Here is a 19,318-nt window from a genome sequence, read left to right as displayed (position 1 = left end):
ACATGTAGCCCTACAATTGTGTAATTCTACTTAAAAAAATAGCTGAATATCTACTCTATGCCACCACTCTACTAGGTATTTTGCATAGATAATTTATAATCTTCAAAATAATTACATCACAGGTTATGATCACTTGTTTTTATAACTGAGGAAACTAGAGGTTAGAGAGTTTTCAAAGCCACATGAAGTGTGGCTGTTCCCACCCTGAAATTTTTTACTATTTATATTGAATTTTCTAAGGGAACATGCAAGAAGAATTTGAAAGTAAAAAGGGGGATATGAAGTCTAGGAGGAGAAGTTATCCAGAAGACTGCAACATAAGAATTAAAGGCTTTAAAATTTGTTGTTGTTGTTGTTTTGCTCAATCACGTCTGACCTATAGCCCACCAGGCTCCTCTGTCCATGGGATTTCCCAGGCAAGGATACTGGAGTGGGTTGCTATTTCCTCCTCCAGGGGATTGTCCTGACCCAGGGATCAAACCTGCATCTCCTGTGTTGCTGGCAGATTGTTTATTGCAGTAGTGATACACATAGTCAAAATGTGGATGAATGTGGATAGTCAGTCTAAAAAAGTTTGTTCTCCATGATCTGCCTTATCAGCAAATCTGAGGAGAAAGGGCATATCCATCATTTTCTCTTTAATTAAAATGGCATTTTATGGGCTGTTGGAGGGAAGGAGAAATTCTTTGAATCGTTACCTTTTTTCGCTAAACTTCCCCAACACTCTTCTAAAGGCACTCATCACTTCCTTGTTTCTCAAGCTATAGATTAAGGGATTCAGCATTGGGGTCACCACAGCATAGAATATGGCAACCCTCTTCTCCTGTTCTGCGGAGGAGCCAGCCGTGGGTCTCAAGTATGTGAAGACGGCTGTGCCGAAGCACATGGAAACCACAGTGAGGTGAGAGGCGCACGTCCCAAACGCTTTGCGGCGTCCCTGGGCAGAGCGAATACGCAGAATGGTAGCGACTATATGACCGTAGGAGAATAGAACAAGAACACAGGGAAGCACGATGACCAGAAATCCTGAGACGGCCACCATGCCCTTGTTGAAGGAGGTGTCCACACAGGCCAGCCTCAGCATAGCCAACATCTCACAGGCAAAGTGATTAACAACCTTACGGCACAGAGGTAGCTGAAAGGTGATGATTGTCTGCATCAGCGAGTTCATGAAACCAGCCACCAAGCAGCCTGCAGCCAGCCCCAGGCACAGTTCTCCGTGCATGATGACCGTGTAGTGCAGCGGGTGGCACACCGCCACGTAGCGGTCATAGGCCATGGCCCCCAGCAGGAAGAACTCTGCGCTGCCCATTGCCAAGGAGATAAGCAGCTGGAGCACACAGCTGTAGAATGGAATGGACTTCCGGGCTGACAGGAAGTGAACGAGCATCTGGGGGACCGTGCTGTTGGTATAACAGACGTCCACAAACGACAGGACACTGAGGAAAAAGTACATGGGTGTGTTTAGCCGGCTGTCCAGTCTGATAAGGAGCATTATGAGGAAGTTCCCCAGCACGGTCACCAGATACATGGCCAGGAAAAGGACAAAGAGGGAGACCTGGGTCTCCCAGAGGCTGGACAGCCCCTGAAGAATGAACTCACTCATCCGTGTCTGGTTTTCCCTGCCCATGGGCCTCTGAAGACCGAACCCAAGTTATAAATCGAAAAAGACTAGATGATTAAGGTGCCAGAATACCTTATGAGGTCATTTAGACAAAACAGCCGTCCAATATGAAGTGGTGTGCGTTTTCAGATCATGTGTCTCTTTCTGGTTTTGGGACCACTGTAGAATGCACGATATGGCTCAGATCCAAAAGGAGAATAGAAAACTCTTCTCATTCCTTAAGTGGGAAGATTTTCATTAAAATGCTTAGATAATTGAGTTAAAAATGTTAACTGTAAACTGTGATTTTTTTCTTTAAAGCCAAATCCTAACTGTGGAGTTTGTTCACTTCTTTGTTATATACCGGTTTTTCCCTTCTTATGATCTCAAAATCCATATTGAATGGAACCTAACAGGGATGAACAGTTTTAATCACTTGTTTATTTCTGGATTCTTTGATTGTGAAAATGAGATATTAAATTTCCACCCTTTTAAAATTACAAATTTTGGGTTATAAGTTAGAAGGTAGCAAATATAAAATAGTTCTTAGGAGCTAAAATTTGTCAAACATTACATCTCTAATCAGTTTTGAGAAACCTTCACCTGTTTCTTTTATCTGGTTGAGAGAATAAGGGGAAAGTCTTATATATTGTACTTCTCCTCCCTGGAAAGAACCGCAGCGCATGGGGCCGACAACAGAGGATGACTGTCAAGAACCAAAGATGCATGAACTATCTTCCTTAGTGATAAAAGCTCAGATAGTTGCACGCGTGCCAGCCTGTTAACTAAACGATAGGGGAAACTGGTTGCACATTCCTTCCAATTCTATTTCTGTATATTCTGGATAGGGATTGTTGTGGTTTGGAGACTACAAAATGTGATGGAAAAATTAAAGTGAACTCAGTGAAGTGACTGATGATTACCTCTTTCCTTTGACCCTCTTTACTTTTATCTCCATCTGAAATACATGACTGTCCCCTGTGCCTTAGAAAACTTTGTCTTTTCTCATCCTTGTGGTATGCTCCCTCTACTGTGCCTAACATGATCAGAAAGTCTATTACTTTCTGCTACTATACTCTGCTCAATACCATCCCCAACTTTCTAATCCTGCTGATGTATTAGTACTTCAGAAAGCGCAGGAGCTTGAGTATTAGCTCTGGAATGCTTCGTAATCTAACTTGGGCCTTATTTAAATCACAGGTGATTTCCAGCAACCTCACAGACCGAACAAAGCCCACTCTAGATTTTCCACATGCTCTGCCCCTCAAATTATTCTGTCCTTTGGGTAGAGAAAGTGAAATGTAAGCACAGCTATCCAAAGAAAATGTTACCTGTGATCAGGGAGGGTCATTGAATATATGATGAAAATCATACTTTGTTTTGAGGGTATTCGTGACAGTCAGGGGAGATAACCACAGATAAATAAGATGCCAAAGGTGCCATCCAGCAGAGAAGGGTCTATGGAAATTTGCATTTGATAATCTATTGTCTATGAATGAATTAAGCTTGATAAACCATTCCCACTTCAAGAGATAATTTATGTAAGTTACAAGAGGAGGCAATAAAAGTACAAAATGTTCTTTAATTCTTTAGAATTTACTCTAGAGCTTCAGATTAGCGAGCCACTTGTAATATTTCTATCAAAGAAAGAGGAAACCTACCTTTTTATCCCCAGTAAAAACAGAAAGGTTGGAATATGAAATTATCACTGGTGAAGACCTCAGGTACCAGAGAGAGGTAAGTGACTTCAAAGGGGAAAATCTGAGAACTTTCAGTGGAATGTGACCATGGACATATAACATTGTAATAGATAATATCTCTGGAAAGGTACGTGAGGTAGTCTTTAATCCTGCTATGACACACAAAACAATTCATGTAACACAAGTTCTCCGGGAGAGGACTAAAAGTAAAACAAAACGATCCAGGAGGTAGCTGATGATTATTTAAGGTATTCTCAGGAACCAAATAAGAAGACTTTGCTGAAAAATCTGATGATAATCTCTTGTGGTTTTGAGGCTTTCACCTCTTAAAAACAAATAATAGTTAAGGGCTTGACAAAGAAAATATAGTAACCCCTGTCCTTGGGTCAGTAATTCCCCTTAAAGCCTCAGCAAGTTATTGATACAAATAGAAACACTCATTGTTAGTATGTCATGTTTCTATATCATCTTCATGTTTTAAAAGAGCCATGTCCTGGGGTGAATGAACTGCTTTGTCAATGAACTTGCATTTCCCAGTTCAACTATCATTACCTACTCTTGCCGCTCAGTATCCATGCGATTGGTTCCAGGACTCCAGTGAACACCAAAATCCATGGATGTTCAGCTCCCTTATATAAAGTGGTCTGTTATTGCATCTAACCCACACACATGCTCCTGTACACTTTAAATCATCTCTAGGTTACTAGATTTCTAGATTATCTAATACAAAGTAAATGTGATGTAAATAGTTGCCAGTATGCAGCAAATTCAAGTTTTGCTTTTGAGAACTTTCTAGACTGATTTTTAATATTTTCAATCCATGGTTGGTGAATCCACAGATGTGGAACCTGTGAATTTGGATGTCTAGCTGTAGCTTCTTCATCTGTCTAAACACAGCATACATTCAAATCTGTTCCAATTCATTGGGGTGAGGGAAGTAGGAAGAGTGATGGAATTAGGATATGACATCAGTAGTAAAAAGAATAATTTTTTAATCAAAAATAAAGATTCCACAGCAAAACAAGTAAAGTGATTAAAACTTTTGAAAACATGATACATAGATAAAAGTTAAAAACAGACTTTCAAAAATAAGGTGGGGTGTTATAAGTGACAATAGCAATAAAACAAACAGCATTCCTGAACCACCTTTCCTTCCCAGAACTGCGATTCAATCCCCCTAAAGAAATGTTCTTCTCAAAAAAGAAGCTGACGGGAAAGCTTGAGATTTATACAAAATGTTAACTGGCTAAGTTGCCATCCCCACCGGATTCTTACTTCCTAATGCATACCTACACTGCTTGGAGCGACAGAAAGTTTAAAGCCAGTTATCCAGCTGAAGTTACCACCTTCTGACCATCATTGTTTAAGAATGAGCTGGTTAACACAAACCTGTCCTCTGGTCCAGATTTCCAGCAGTGTACAGGTGCTGGGGGTGCAATGTGACACAGGGGACACAGCCTATAGTAACTTATGTTCAATGATCCCATGAATAGAGTAAAAGCCCTGTGCTAGGTACTTCATTTCTCAGAGGTATTCAAGAGAAATTTCTCGCCTGTTTGGCTATTCAAATGTATTTTCTTACAACAAATTGTTCAAATGTGACCTTTATCTCTATACTAACCAAACTCAACCCAACTGTCACATGAGCCTAGAAAGAAGCTGTGTGTTAAGGAAATCATTGCTTCTTGACCATAATTCTAAGAACCCTATGGAGAGCCTCTGATCATTACTGCCCTACCTCCAGGACAAGAAGCCAGCATTGCCCCATGAAGAGTTGGGCTGGGCAAGATGTGGGATCTTCTTTTTCCTCAGAGACAAAATCGCTGCAGGCCAATTATGCTGTACTTGTTAGGTTTCTGTTGCTTTTTTCTCTTTCTCTATATGGTAATTCTCTCCCCTCAAACTCTTACCTGCTTTTAAAGAATTTACAGGTGAGAATAATTTTTTAATGAGCCAGAAAAGAGAGGATAATCTGAAGCCCTGGTTCCCCTGGAGACACTCTCTTGTCTTTGGTGAAGTTTCACTTTAAGGAAGTTAAAATTCACCCAGGACTTTCTGTCCATGTACTCATGATTGAGACTATTTGAACCAAAGTGTCCAGTTATTCATGGACTGCTCTGATATCTTTGAGCAATATCTCCTGTAACAAGGTTCTGAAATTATACATGGGCTATAATCATATACTATCTTCAGAACTGATGCAGCTATTTCATGGGACCTTTCCCCATTTTGCCTTACTATTGGGGGGTTCCTTTTAACTGGGCATTGTCAAATTATGCATTTTTGTATCCAGAAGTCTGCCCTCATTCTGAAAATACTTCAAAAATTTACTACCCACTGGAAGCATCTCAAATCTGATATCCATCCCACTGATAGACATTTAGTTTGTTTCTGCTTTGCTGCTGTTAAAAAGAACACTCCTATGAACATTCACACACACACACTCATCTTTTGTCCCACAAATGTCCTCATTTCTGTTTCCCAGTAGTGGAATTGCTATGTCACAGATTATGTGTATGTCCAGCTTTAGCTATTGTCAGTTTTGTGAAAATAGATGTTCCAATTATATGCCCACCAAATCTATATGAAATTTCTTTGCTCTAACCATTCTTTATCCTTAGTCATTTTACTAAGTACTTTACGTATAATATTTCATTGAATCCTCTCAAACTTCTCACAAGGAGCTTATTATTCTTTGCAACTTATGAAAAAGAGAGCTGATTCTTAGAGAGGTTTTATAACTTGTCCAGGATCGCACTTCTTGTTTTGTTATCCTGCTATACTTTGATGAGGACTATGTAGAAGGCTCAAAGAAGTCAGGCAATAGCGTGCATAGAACGATAATTTCCATGAAATGGGAAAAAATCCCATGACACTGAGGATCAGATTTCGCTGAAAGTAGCTTAACCCAAGTTTGATACTAGAAGGACAACCAAATCACATCACTTTGGCAAGACACACAACCACTTGGTTGTGTATATTTTATAGTACCTATATTTTATACAGTAGGATTAGGCCTCAAAAGCCTGAATTTTAGTGGAAAGAATAGGGGAGAGCTTGTTGGTCCCAGGTATCACAATAATGGACAGTACAGAGTGAAAGCAGAAGCTTGCGTCACCAGAAGACCTCTCACTGTGGTTAAACGCTGCTAGGGCTAAGAAGTAATATAAATCATTCAATTCATATTCAGCAGATATCTAAGAATGAAGCTAATATGTGATTTGTGTCCTGCATTCACCCATTAGTTTGGAGTCCTTAGACCTTGGGCAAATGAACCTAAATGATGATGAGAAATGAGATGCTTTCTGAAATGCAAACTGAAGTGAGAACTATTTCATTTTCTCTTCACCATCATGACCTCGGTCTATATGCAGAAAGAATCCCTTTTTCCTTTTTATATCAGTGCTCTTTATGTGTATACCTTGTGTTGCAATTTTGCAATTTTGTTCCATTTCCCTTAAAATACTGTGGCAAACTATTTCCCATAGGTCAAACTTGGCCTGCCACTGTTTTTGTATGGTCCATGGGAAAAGAATTCTTTTATATTTTTAAATGGTTAAAAAAAAAGATTTTATGATGTAAAAATTATATAAAATTCAAATTTCAGTGTCCCTATATTTAGACTTATTGGTACCAGCAACATTTATTCTTTTTTTATACATTATCTATGGCTATTTAATTTTATTATGGTAGAGCTGAATTAGCTGTAATGTAGAATGTATGACCCAGAAAACCTTGAAAATTTTCTATCTGACCTAATACAGAAACAGTTTCCCAACCCCTGCCCTAGAAGACTGTATATTTCCTGAGTTAGTGGCCACATCTCATTGACTCAATATTTGACTATGCTAAAGCCTTTCCCCGTGTGGATCATAACAAACTGTGGAAAATTATTAAACAGATGGAACTACTAGACCACCTTACCTGTCTCCTGAGAAGCCTGTATGCAGGTCAAGAAGCAACAGTTAAAACAGAACAAGGGACTGGTTCCAACCTGGGAAAGGAGTATGGCAAGGCTATGTATCGTCACCCTCTTATTTAATTTCTATACAGAGTACATCATGTGAAATGCCTGGCTGAATGGATCAGAATCTGGAATCTAGATTTCTGGGAGAAATATAAACAACCTCAGATATGCAGATGATCCCACTCTGATGGCAGAAAGAGAAGAGGAACTAAAAAGTCTTATGATGAGGGTGAAAGAGGAAGGTGAAAAAGTTGGCTTGAAACTCAACATTCAAACAATAATATTATGACACTCAGTCCCATCACTTCATGGCAAATAGATGAGGAAACAGTAACAGAGTTTATTTTCTTTGGCTCCAAAATCACTGTGAATGGTGACTGCAGTCTTGAAATTAAAAGATGCTTGTTCCTTGGAAGGGAAGCTATGACAAACCTAGACAGAGTATTAAAAAGCAGAGACATCACTTTGCCAACAAAGGTGCATGTATCCAAAGCTATGGTTTTTCCAGTGGTCATGTGTGGATGTGAGAGTTGGACATAACAAAGGTTGAACACTGAAGAATTGATGCTTTTGAATTGGGGTGTTAGAGAAGACAAGAGAAAGTCCCTCAGACTACAAGGAGATCAAACCAATCAATCCTGAAGGAAGTCAACCCTGAATATTCATTGGAAGGACTGATGCTAAAACTGAAACTCCAGTACTTTAACCACCTGATGCAAAGGGTCAGTTCATTCGAAAAGACACTGATGTTGGGAAAGATGGAATGCAAAAGAAGGGGATAACAGAGGATGAGATGGTTAGATAGCATCATCGACTCAATGGACATGAATCTGAGCAAACTTCAGGAGATTGTGAAGGACAGGGAAGCCTGGCTGCTGCGATCCATGGGGTTGCAAAGAGTTAGACACAATTTAGCCAGTGAACAACAAGTGGCCATGTCTAAACACAACTTTGATACCACGCAATTCCTGTAGCAGTGTCTTTGACAAAGTCAATGTCCACAAAATGATCATATGTAACTTTGAGAGGGCTGAGAATAAAGTTGGTTAAATTAAAGGGAAAATGTGACCTTTGTGACCTTGTAATTGAAGATAGATCGATCCTGGGTGTTCATTGGAAGGACTGATGCTAAAGCTGAAACTCCAATACTTTGGCCACCTCATGCGACGAGTTGACTCACTGGAAAAGACTCTGATGCTGGGAAAGGTTGGGGGTAGGAGGAGAAGGGGATGACAGAGAATGAGATGGCTGGATGGCATCACCGACTCTGTGGACATGAGTTTGAGTGAACTCCAGGAGTTGGTGATGGACAGGGAAGCCTGGCGTGCTGTGATTCATGGGGTCACAGAGAGTCGGATACGTCTGAGCAACTGAACTGAACTGAACTGAATTGAAGATACTGAGATGATTTAAAGATACTTGAGGCAGAGAGTGGTGTCCACAAGTAAAAGAGGCCCATTGGTCTGTATCCCACTATAGGCTGTTAACCTTTACCATTCTCACATCTCACACCTTCATCTCTTCCTCCTTCCCTTGCACTCTCAGCCATGAGAGCTCCATGTTGTTTCACAGAGAAGAATAGGTGCCAGTGGAAATCCCTCAACTGATCACCACCGCCAAAATGTAAATCAACCAAAACCAATCAATTGACTTAATAATGAGACAAAAAAGAAAAGGAGAGTCTCTGTTTTAGACTCCTTGAAGAGGGTGAGAAGACCCACTATTATCATATTCTTTGTCTCCTCTTGTTCCTATCCCTTGTTTCAGCATTTCTTCCCCCCTTTTACTTTATGTAGGTTTATCCTTAGAGACTAGATGCACTCACAGGCAATGCTAGCTCACAAGATTTACAGAAGTTTAGGGGTTTGTGTCTTTGTGTGTGAGGTGTGCAGGGGGGAGTACAAGAACACCTTTAATATGGAGACTTGAGAATAACATCTGCACAGCAGACTGACCTATCCTTACAGCACAAAATCCATATTAAAACTGTATTATCTTTCATTGGCTTATTCAAGGAGACGATTTTACTTAGATTAACTGTGTCTTAACATTGTATTCATTTATCTTGTTTATTTGCTTATTTTTTTCCAAAAGTTCAAATAAAGGTTTGCTGAATTTTCAGAAATTACAATTTTACCTTTTGAAAGGTACCCAATATATACAATTGTTTCCTTACCAAATTATTCATATGCTGTTTTGCAGTAGCTGTCTCATATTTTTCTTAAATAATGTCAATGACAAACATCTCAATTATATCTTTATCGCAGTGAAAAAAGAACTTTAGTTGATGTTTCTCCTCTCATTTATTTCCATTGCTCAGACAGAGATTGTATGTCCAAAAGCAATAGGCAGTGCATTTCGATCAGAGTTGATAGCAACATGCTCCTTAAGATACTGGCTCACACAGTTAATAAATGTGACTATATATGGCACACAATGTTTTGAGTGTTCAAACATGAAAATGCATTTTGTTCCCAGTGGAAATGAAATGACCTCCTTAAAATGTGGTTGCATAATTCAGTATTCCAAGGTAAAATCCAAGAATGGGTCCATAATTGCACCAACTTTTCATGTTTCTATCAAAACAATAAATATTTTCTTCAAATATTCTAGGGTCATATGAATGGATAGTGAGTAGATAACAGTGGGAAGCTCTATTTCAGCACTGCTTACTGTCTCTGAACATCCTGCTGTGATATAAAAACACCCCCACATCCCACCCCCAACCCAGTCACTCAGCCTCCTACCCAACATCACAAGCAGATGTTTTGTCATCTCCTTCCTGGTTGCCAAGTCAATGCAGTTATAAGGCTTCACATCTGAGATGGGTAAGAGAACACACAGGCAAAGCTCCTTTCTCTAAGTGATGCTCATGATTCATCAAGTTGCCAGTTTCGATGTTAATCCAAATAATTGTCCTAGTAGTCTCTGCCAAGCTCTCTTCACCTCCTTATTCCTTAGGCTGTAAATCATGGGGTTCAGCATGGGTGTCAGAATGGCATAGAAGACAGAGATCAGCTTCTCCTGAAGCACAGAAGGGCTGGAATTGGGCTGGATGTAAGTGAAAATGGCCATACCATAGCACAGGACAACCACAGTTAGGTGAGAGGCGCAGGTATGGAAGGCTTTCTTTCTCCCCTCTGTGGACTGGATCTTTAGGATGGTGGAGATGATCCTGATGTAGGACAGGAGGACCAGGCAGAAAGGTGTCATCAGCAACACAATACTGGAAACCATTACTGAGACCTCATTGGAGGAGGTGTCCACACAGGCCAGTCTGACTACAGCTAGGAGTTCACAGGATATGTGATCGATACAGTTGTTCATGCACATGGGCAACTGAAAGGTGATGGCAGTATGTATGAGAGAGTTGACAGAGCCGCTGACCCAGGATGTGATGGCCAGCCTGGCACAGAGCCCTCTGTGCATGATGACCGAGTATCTTAGGGGGTCGCACACAGCCACATAGCGGTCGTAGGCCATCACGGCCAGCAGAACAAACTCAATCCCACCCAGGCCCAGGGAGAAGAATAACTGGGCTGCACAGCTCACGTAGGGGATCCCTTTATGTTCTGCAAGAAAATGCACCAGCATCTGAGGGACGATGGTTGTGGCATAGGAGGCATCAACAAGGGAGAGGTTGGTGAGAAAGAAATACATGGGCGTGTGGAGTCGGCGGTCCAGTCTGATCAGAAGAACAATGAGGACGTTCCCCAGCACGGTCAGCAGGTAAGCGACTGAGAACAGGACGAAGAGAGCGACCTGAGTGTCCCAGTCACTGGACAGGCCAAGGAGAATGAATTCTCTCACCCAAGTCTGGTTATCTGCTCCCATTAAAAGATGTGAGGTTACTAATCTGCAGAGACTCAGAAATAATAGAAGCTGTTGAATCAAAGAACCATTTTTGTTGTTCAGTTGCTCAGTCATGTCTGATTTTTTGCAACCCCAAGGACTGCAACACACCAGGCTTCCCTGCCTTCACTACCTCCCAGAGCTGCTCAAATTGATGTCCATTGATTTGATGATGCTATCTAACCATATCATCCCTCAGATGCACCCTTCTCCTTTTGCCTTCAATATTCAGTCAAAGAATCATAAAAATAATTTTTTATCAATACATACTGTATGACATTAACCAGCCTTAGTCAGATGTTTCAGATCATTCATGGGTCAAGATGACAGGCTTTATACTGATATATACTATATCTACTCTGTATCAGAGACAGCCCAGTGCTTTTATAAGAACATGATGTGGTCTCTAGGAGATTCAGTTAAAGTTTGAAGATAACCACAGAGCAATTTTAAGAATTCCGTATCTTAACCAGCTTACAACAGATTCTAGGATATGGAAAGGATGGTAGGTGACAATGATGGATAAAATAATAAACAATGAAGAAAAAGTTGGTTGGAAATTTTTTTTAAAAGCTTGCTTTAGACATGTCAGCTAGACCCATCATGATGAACTGGAGAAATGTATTATAAAAGGAAATATTGGGAATAGAGAGAAACTTACAGAAAGATCTGGAAACAGTGAACCTAGGTTTGAAACCTAATTTTATTTAGCAGCTATGTGATCTTGGTGTAGTGACAAACTTCTATTTATGAAACAGACTTATGCAACTCACAACACATTTAAGCTCAAATGAAGGAAACTTACGGAGAAAGTACTTGTGAATTGTTACTGGTAGTAGTTCTATAGTTGTATGACATGACCTCCGCCTGGAGGTAAATAAGGTAACAGATGTGACTTTCCTCAGATCTCCTCTATAGATTCAGACATAGATGTTTAAAAAAATAAAATTGTGGGCAACATTTAATGAATCTTAGGGCTTAGTGGGATATTCTGATTTCTTTTTCTTCCTTTTGGTGTTTTTACTAGACTCTGGTCTCTTAGCCTTCAATGGGATGAGATGGATAAGAGAATTGTAGTTGGGCCTTGTTTTATTTTTTCTCTTCAACTTACTATTATTGATAATCTATCATTTTTATTTTGGCTCAAAACAAGGAAAGTTATGAATGTTTAGGCTTTATCAATATAAGAAAGAAAGGAAAGCATATGGCTAAGGACCCTTTCTTACTGTTCAAGGCAGAGAAGGTATGGATTCTTGTAGATACACATTAGAGTTTCCATTTTGTTTTCTTTTCTTAGCAGCACTTTTTCAGTAGATCAAATATGTTTTAAGGTCAATTTTGAACAACAGAAATCGTTTTTTACCATGTCTGAAGCACTGACTCACTCTTCTTTCCTGCCTGCATATTTTTAATTTCCTTTCCTCTTAGTGGACAAAACAAGAGAAAACAGGAGGTAAAGGCAGTGAGGCAGATTGAGAGGAGAGGCAGAGCTGCTTGCCTCATAATTGAACCACATAGATGTCAGGCTGGGGTTTCTGAGCAGAAACATGAAGAAAGGTGTTCATTCTTCCACTCTTAAAGGACAAAACAAGCAGTTCAATAAATGCCCTTCTTATTCATGATTTAGACACATAGATTTTTACAAACATCTTTCCTGATGTTCTTCTCAAAACTTGATTGCCCCTTTAAACAATTCCTTCGTTTCTGCTACATCAAGATACTTTTATTACTACCCCTCACTTTGCTTTCAATCATGACCCGTCTGAGAAAATATCTACTTCCTGGAAACCAGTGTTGAACAATCACCATAGTTGAACGTCAGCTTTATTCATCTGTTTCTCCTATATAAGTTTGTCTGCGTTCTCTTCTCAGTATTTGCTACAACTCTGGCTACTTAAACATTTTTGCCAGGTACCTTATGCTCCTTTGCTGTTGTGTAGTCACTAAATCATCTCTGACTTTTTTGGAGCCCCATGAACTGTAGCCTGCAAGGCTCCTTGGTCCATGAGATTTCCCAGGCAAGAATACTGGAGTGGGTTGCCATTTCCTCCTCCATGGGATATTCCTGATCCAGGGATCAAACCTGCATCTCCTGCATCAGCAGCAGATTCTTTACCACTGAGCCACCAGGGAAGCCCCAATGCTCCTTTAATAGACAATAAAACCAGAGAAAGGATGTCAACAAGATAGAATAAGAGACTCCTAGCTTTCTCTCTTCCCATGAATACATTAAATAAACATCTACACACAGATCAATTCCCTCTGACAGAAATTCAGAAACTAGTTGAGAGGCTCCTATACATTGAATGATTGAGAAAATATCCATATCGAAACAAGTAGAAGAATCTGAGACATGTTCATGCCCATGAGCGCCACCTCTGACACATTGCCTTACAAATGGGAGGAATCCCACAACTCCCAGCATTCCCTGGATCACACATTAGGAACACCAACTTTGATGGCTGCCACCTGAGGGACTGGCTCTCAAATCACCTGACTCTCAGATCTGGGGCCTCAGCACTCAACAGTACCACATATGCTTAGTTGCTCAGTCGTGTCTGACTCTTTGCAATCCCATGAACTGTAGCCCTCCAGGCTCCTCTGTCCATGAGATTTCCCAGGTAAGAATACTGGAGTGGGTTTCTATGCCCTCCTCCAGGGTATCTTGCTGACCCAGGGATCGAACCCACATCTCCTGCATTGCAGGCAAATTCTTTACCATCTGAGCTACCAGGGAAGCCCTCCATGGAAAGGACTAACTGCGTATTTTCCCAGTTGCTGTCTTAAGGTCAAGCTTCTAATTACCCTGCATCTGTGAGCCCGTAGGGCAGGTAATTAGTAGTCCTCAGAGAGACTGAAGAAGTGATCACTTTCTGTGCCTTGTCTCTATAGAATACTTCCAAATTCATTTTATCAGGCTAGCACGATACTGATACCAAAGTCAATCAATGATGTCATGAGGTAAGACCAACGTCTTTAATGAACATAGATGCAAAAATTCTTAATAAACAGCAAACAAACAAAATTCAAAAATACATGAAAAGGATCATATACAACAATCAAGTGGGATTTATCTATGGAATGCAAGGATAGTTCAACATATCCAAATCAATCAGTATGACACATCATACCAGCAGAATGAAAAATGCAGAGAAAGCACCTGGCAAAGTTTAATAGACATTCATGATTAAAACTCTCAACAAAACAGGTATAAAAGGCAATTTGGGGAACACAATAAAGGCCATTTATAAAAAGCCCACAGCTAATGTCATAAACAATATGGAAAGACTGAAAGTTTTTTCTCTAAGATTCAGAACAAGGCAAGGAAGTCCATTCTCATCTCTATTCCAATACCAGAAATATTAACAAGAGCAATCAGACAAGAAAAAAGAATAAAAGGTATCCTAACTAGAAAGAAGTAAAATTATCTGTTTAAAAATGCAGAAAATCTTATGCAGAAAACTATAGACTCTACCAAAACACTGCTAGAAATAAAATGAGTTCAATAAATTGCAGGATGCAAATCAACAAACAAAAATTACTGGCACTGTTGCAACATCACTCCATCCAAAAAGGAAATCAAAGGAACAAAATCCCACATCACAAAGAATACTTAGGAATAAATTTAACCAAGAAGAGAAATGATGTGTGTGCTAAAAATTATAAATATTGAAGAAAAAAGTTAAATAAGACAAACCTAAATTGAAAGATGTCTCATGTTCATGTCTTAGAAGAATTAATATTGTTAAAATGTCAATACCACCCAAAGCAATATGAAGATCCAATCAATGCCTACAAAATTGGTAAACTATATACCTAATAAAGCATTGATATCCAAAATATACAAGGAACTCCCACAAATAAACAGTAAGAACAGCAAGCAGCCTGGTTTTTTTTAAATGGCAGAAGTCGAGTAGAGATTTTTCCAAAGAAGACATATTTATGAGGATGAATAAGTCTAGAGATCTAACATATAAATAGCTGACAGATATATTTAAAAATATTTTAACATTGCCAATTATCATGGAAATAAAAATCAAAATCATAATGAGATATAACTTCACACCTGTTAGGATAGCTATTACCAAAGGGAAAAAAAAGGTAAGTGTTAGAAATGATGTGAAGAAAAGGGAACCCTTTTACACCATTGATGGGTAAGTAAAAACAGTACGGAGATTCTTCAAAAAATAGAACTATCATAAGATCCAGCAATAACACTTTTGTACATAGCCAAAGAAAATGAAATCAGTACCTCAGAGTTATCTGCTCCCAAAATCACTGCACCATCATTCATGATAGATAAGAGATGGAAACAAATTTAGTATTTGTAGAAAGTTAAACAAATTAAAAAATCATGGTATATACACAAACAAAAATGGAATATTTTTCAGCCTTAAAAGGAAAAAGATATTGTCATTTGTAACAATGTAGGTGAACCTGGAAAACATTATACTAAGTGAAATAAGCCAGGCACAGAAAGAGAAAAACTGCATGACCTCACTTATACGTGGAATCTCAACATCAAAGACAGAAAGCAGAAAGTTGGTTGGTTACCAAGAGCCAGGAGGTGGAGGAAATGGGGTAATGTTGGTCAAATATACAGAGGTGCATAATTTAGGGTGAAAAAGTCTAGAGATCTAAAGTAGACTGTGATGACTACAGTTATTAATATGACATTCAATACTTGGAATTTGCTAAGATATTTGATTTTAGGTGCTCATCACAAAGAATTATGTGAGAACAATGAGAACAATATGTTAATTATCTTGATCATGGTAATCACTTCTGTGTGTGTGTGTGTAATCATGTTGTATACCTTAAATAATACAAATTTTGTTTTAAAAATAAAACTAATAAATCTTATTTATATCCTTTGGGTAATATGTTCATATGTTCCAACTTCAAGTAATACCTCACTCTATATATTTTGAGTTTCTTTGTTTACTCAAAAATAAGCAAGCTCTGCTGCCTGCTCAGAACATTGTAGTGAGCAGTGACACACCTCTGTAGTTTCTCTCCTTAAACATGAGCACCGTGAAGGAAGGACTTGCTCATGCTTGTGTTTTATGAATGGAGGTAGATGTAGGGTAGTTACTGTGGCTGTAACTAATAGAATACACTATGTGATATTACCCAATAGGTGTCATTGAAATAGTCGATGAAAAATCATCTCCTGAAAGCACTGCCACTAATGCCTGAGATTTATTACTTTTATGCTTAGCATTTTCTTTTTCATGAAATGGTTAAAGATAAAACTAATTAGGAGTTTTAAAATACAAAGTATCTAATCTCAGTGTGAACTAGTATATCAGCTTATGTGCGTGCGTGCTCAGTCACTTCAGTTGTGTCCAACTCTTTGCAACCCCATGGGATGTATCCCACCAGGCTTCTCAGTCCGTGGAATTCTCCATGCAAGAATACTGGAGTGGATAGCCGTTCCCTTTTCCAGGGCATCTTCCCAACTCAGGGTTTGAACTTGGATCTCCCGCATTGCAGGTGGATTCTTTACCATCTGAGCCACCAGAGAAGCCCATTAAACAATTTTAATTGCATTTAGTTTCTATTGATATTATGTAGAACAATACTCCTAAATACTTGATTTTTCTTTATAAGGAAGGAAGTATTCAAGGCTTGACACGTGGGTACTTTTTCCTTTTCCACATTTATTGTCACATTTTATTAACCTGCCCTGATCAGTGTATTACACATTTAAAACTATCTAACAACACTTTCTACTTGTACTCATTGACAGTTTCATAAATTATCTTGCTCCTTTTCCACTCATTAGAAAGAAGTATTAATTTGAAAAACTTTGCAGGTAAATATACTACAGAAGAACTCCTCAGTGTAATACCTTTCAGAATTATATTTCAGAATAACTATCTCTTCCATTAGTCATGCCAATTCAAATACTGTGTGAATGGATAAACCTCAAAACTCCAGTCTCCAACAGTGTGAAGGCTTGTAGGTGAGCCCGTGACCCACACGATCTCCACATTACCCATTCACTGTAGAGATGATACCTTCAGCTAACGGATGAAAAGCCAACACATTTTTTTCTCTCCTAAAACTTTTTGTATATCATCTTCTGTTAGAATCCAAATAGCAGTCCTAAATGTAGAAGCAGAGCACATGAAGGCGCGGCCCACAACCTAAAGATATGTTTTCTTTCACACTGGTCAGAATAAACGAGAATCATACCTTTTTGCAGTTGAGTTGTTATTAGAAATGGCACTTCAATTAAATAAAAGAATCATCTGACCTGTAGGTGAATACTTTGTTGTTGTATACACTAAGTGCATCTATCATGAGCAGAAATATTTGAATCAACCTATTGTTTGGAAACAAAAGATCTCAAGGTCACTTAGATGGATAAAGTTTCAATTATGGTTTAATACCCTGAGAGGGAAACTAGTTTTTATTCTTCATGGTTTTATTATCTATTTCACATCTGGATTTTTTGTTGTTGTTGCCTGACTTTTCATGTAAACTGAGTCCAATTATTGAGACACTGTCCAATATGTGAAGACCTGAAATTCACGTTTGATGATATATGTTACCATGATTTCATTTGTAAATGCTCACTTTCTTTGTATCTCTTGTCCCCTATAGGTAAGACTAGGGTATTCTTTTGTAGTATAATTCCCTAAGCCTAGCATCTTTCCACAGTATAATCCCTACAGCTCATTCTGTAGAGTCAGGAGACTTCATTTCTAGTGCCACTTCATAGTCTCTGCCACTGTTTATGAACATAAGCAATCCATTTAATCATTTTACATTTAAAATTCCTATCACTGATTGAAAATCCAATGAGAAAAAGACCCTTTAATGCTACGTCCAGAGATGTAATATGCTCCTCCTATTTGTTCAAGAATATCAATATCTAATAATCATTTACATCATTACATCTTCTTTAGTGTTTCCCCAAAAAAAAAAGATGTAGAATGCATCCATAGGAATTTCAATCTTTAATTATTAATCATCTCCACTATTCCCCTCTGTTTCATGTTTTCTCTTTCTCTCTAGCAGTACTAAAGTTTGAATTGAGAAACTCGTACAACAAAAATATAATTAAGCCTCCAACCTCTGGAAAGCAGTATTATTTTACCACCTTCGCTATTTTACACAGGGTGAGAAGATTCCAACATTCATGGTTTATATTTTCAACTCAAAGTCTTCAACAAGTCACATCAGTTCTATTTCTACCTCTCTTTAAAAACCTCTGCTTACAACCACCCTCTCTTAGTACCTCTATTAACAAACATTCATTAGTACCAGAAAAAGTGGTCATGTGTTCTTCAGTCCAGGTTTTATGTTGCTTTCTGAAGAGTGCTCTTCCTCAAAAAAGTGATGGACCATAGGGATTAAGTTTCTTTGTTTCTGGGCTAAGATCACCTGGGACTAGTTTAGTTTGCAAGGGAAATTGATGAGAAGAAGCTCACAGGTGCCCCAGAATTGGCTCAGACACAAACCTAATGAGGTGTGACAGTGGCTGAATTGTAATATAGGCAGAGTGCCTTTGGGATCTGTAAGCATTAGAGTGTTAATTGTTGCCTCTACTCCCAAGCCTCAAGGGCAGGGCCTTGATGCCACACTTCTTCTCTCTGTGGAAGATGGTACTCCATCCTCCTCAGACTACAACAAACTACTGAAGCCTTAGGTCATTCTAAGAAGCTGGAGATGGCAGCTTTTTGAGGATTGGATAATCTTGTACAGCCCAAACATAATATTTGGCTCTCAATACATGCCAAAGAATGCTCAAACTACTGGACAATTGCACTCATCTCACCCACTAGTAAAGTAATGCTCAAAATTCTTCAAGCCAGGCTTCAGCAATACGTGATCTGTGAACTTCCAGATGTTCAAGCTGGTTTTAGAAAAGGCAGAGGAACCAGGGATCAAATTGCCAACATCTGCTGGATCATGGAGAAAGCAAGAGAGTTCCAGAAAAACATCTATTTCTGCTTCATTGACTATGCCAAAGCTTTTGACTGTGTAGATCACAATAAACTGGAAAATTCTGAAAGAGATGGGAATACCAGCCCACCTGACCTGCCTCTTAAGAAACCTATATGCAGGCCGGGAAGCAACAGTTAAAACTGTACATGGAACAGCAGACTGGTTCCAAATAGGAAAAGGAGTATATCAAGGCTGTAAATTGTCACCCTGCTTATTTAACTTATATGCAGAGTACAT

At 39.0% G+C, this 19,318-nt stretch overlaps 2 protein-coding genes across 2 annotated transcripts; both read right to left on the bottom strand.

The window, feature by feature from the left end:
• Nucleotides 1–694: 694 nt before the first annotated feature.
• LOC129552150 (olfactory receptor-like protein OLF3) lies at nt 695–1,630 on the bottom strand. Its single transcript, XM_055420315.2, has one exon. The coding sequence runs from the start codon at nt 1,628–1,630 to the stop codon at nt 695–697; it is 936 nt and encodes a 311-aa protein (XP_055276290.2).
• Nucleotides 1,631–10,150: 8,520 nt separating this feature from the next.
• On the bottom strand, nt 10,151–11,104 carry LOC129551997 (olfactory receptor-like protein OLF3). The gene has a single exon (XM_055420195.2). The coding sequence runs from the start codon at nt 11,102–11,104 to the stop codon at nt 10,151–10,153; it is 954 nt and encodes a 317-aa protein (XP_055276170.2).
• Nucleotides 11,105–19,318: the final 8,214 nt, after the last annotated feature.

The sequence above is a fragment of the Moschus berezovskii genome, chromosome 3, assembly GCF_049115385.1.
Source record: "Moschus berezovskii isolate FMDL1 chromosome 3, NW_MosBer_1.0, whole genome shotgun sequence".
NCBI lineage: Eukaryota > Metazoa > Chordata > Mammalia > Artiodactyla > Moschidae > Moschus > Moschus berezovskii.
The sequence above is the reverse complement of the archived record's forward strand: the minus strand, read 5'-3'. Positions and strand labels throughout refer to the sequence as shown.

Bases quoted from the DNA above. Each gene is read 5' to 3' on its own strand.
- LOC129552150 (XM_055420315.2), bottom strand. From the start codon at position 1,630: ATGGGCAGGGAAAACCAGACACGGATGAGTGAGTTCATTCTTCAGGGG.
- LOC129551997 (XM_055420195.2), bottom strand. From the start codon at position 11,104: ATGGGAGCAGATAACCAGACTTGGGTGAGAGAATTCATTCTCCTTGGC.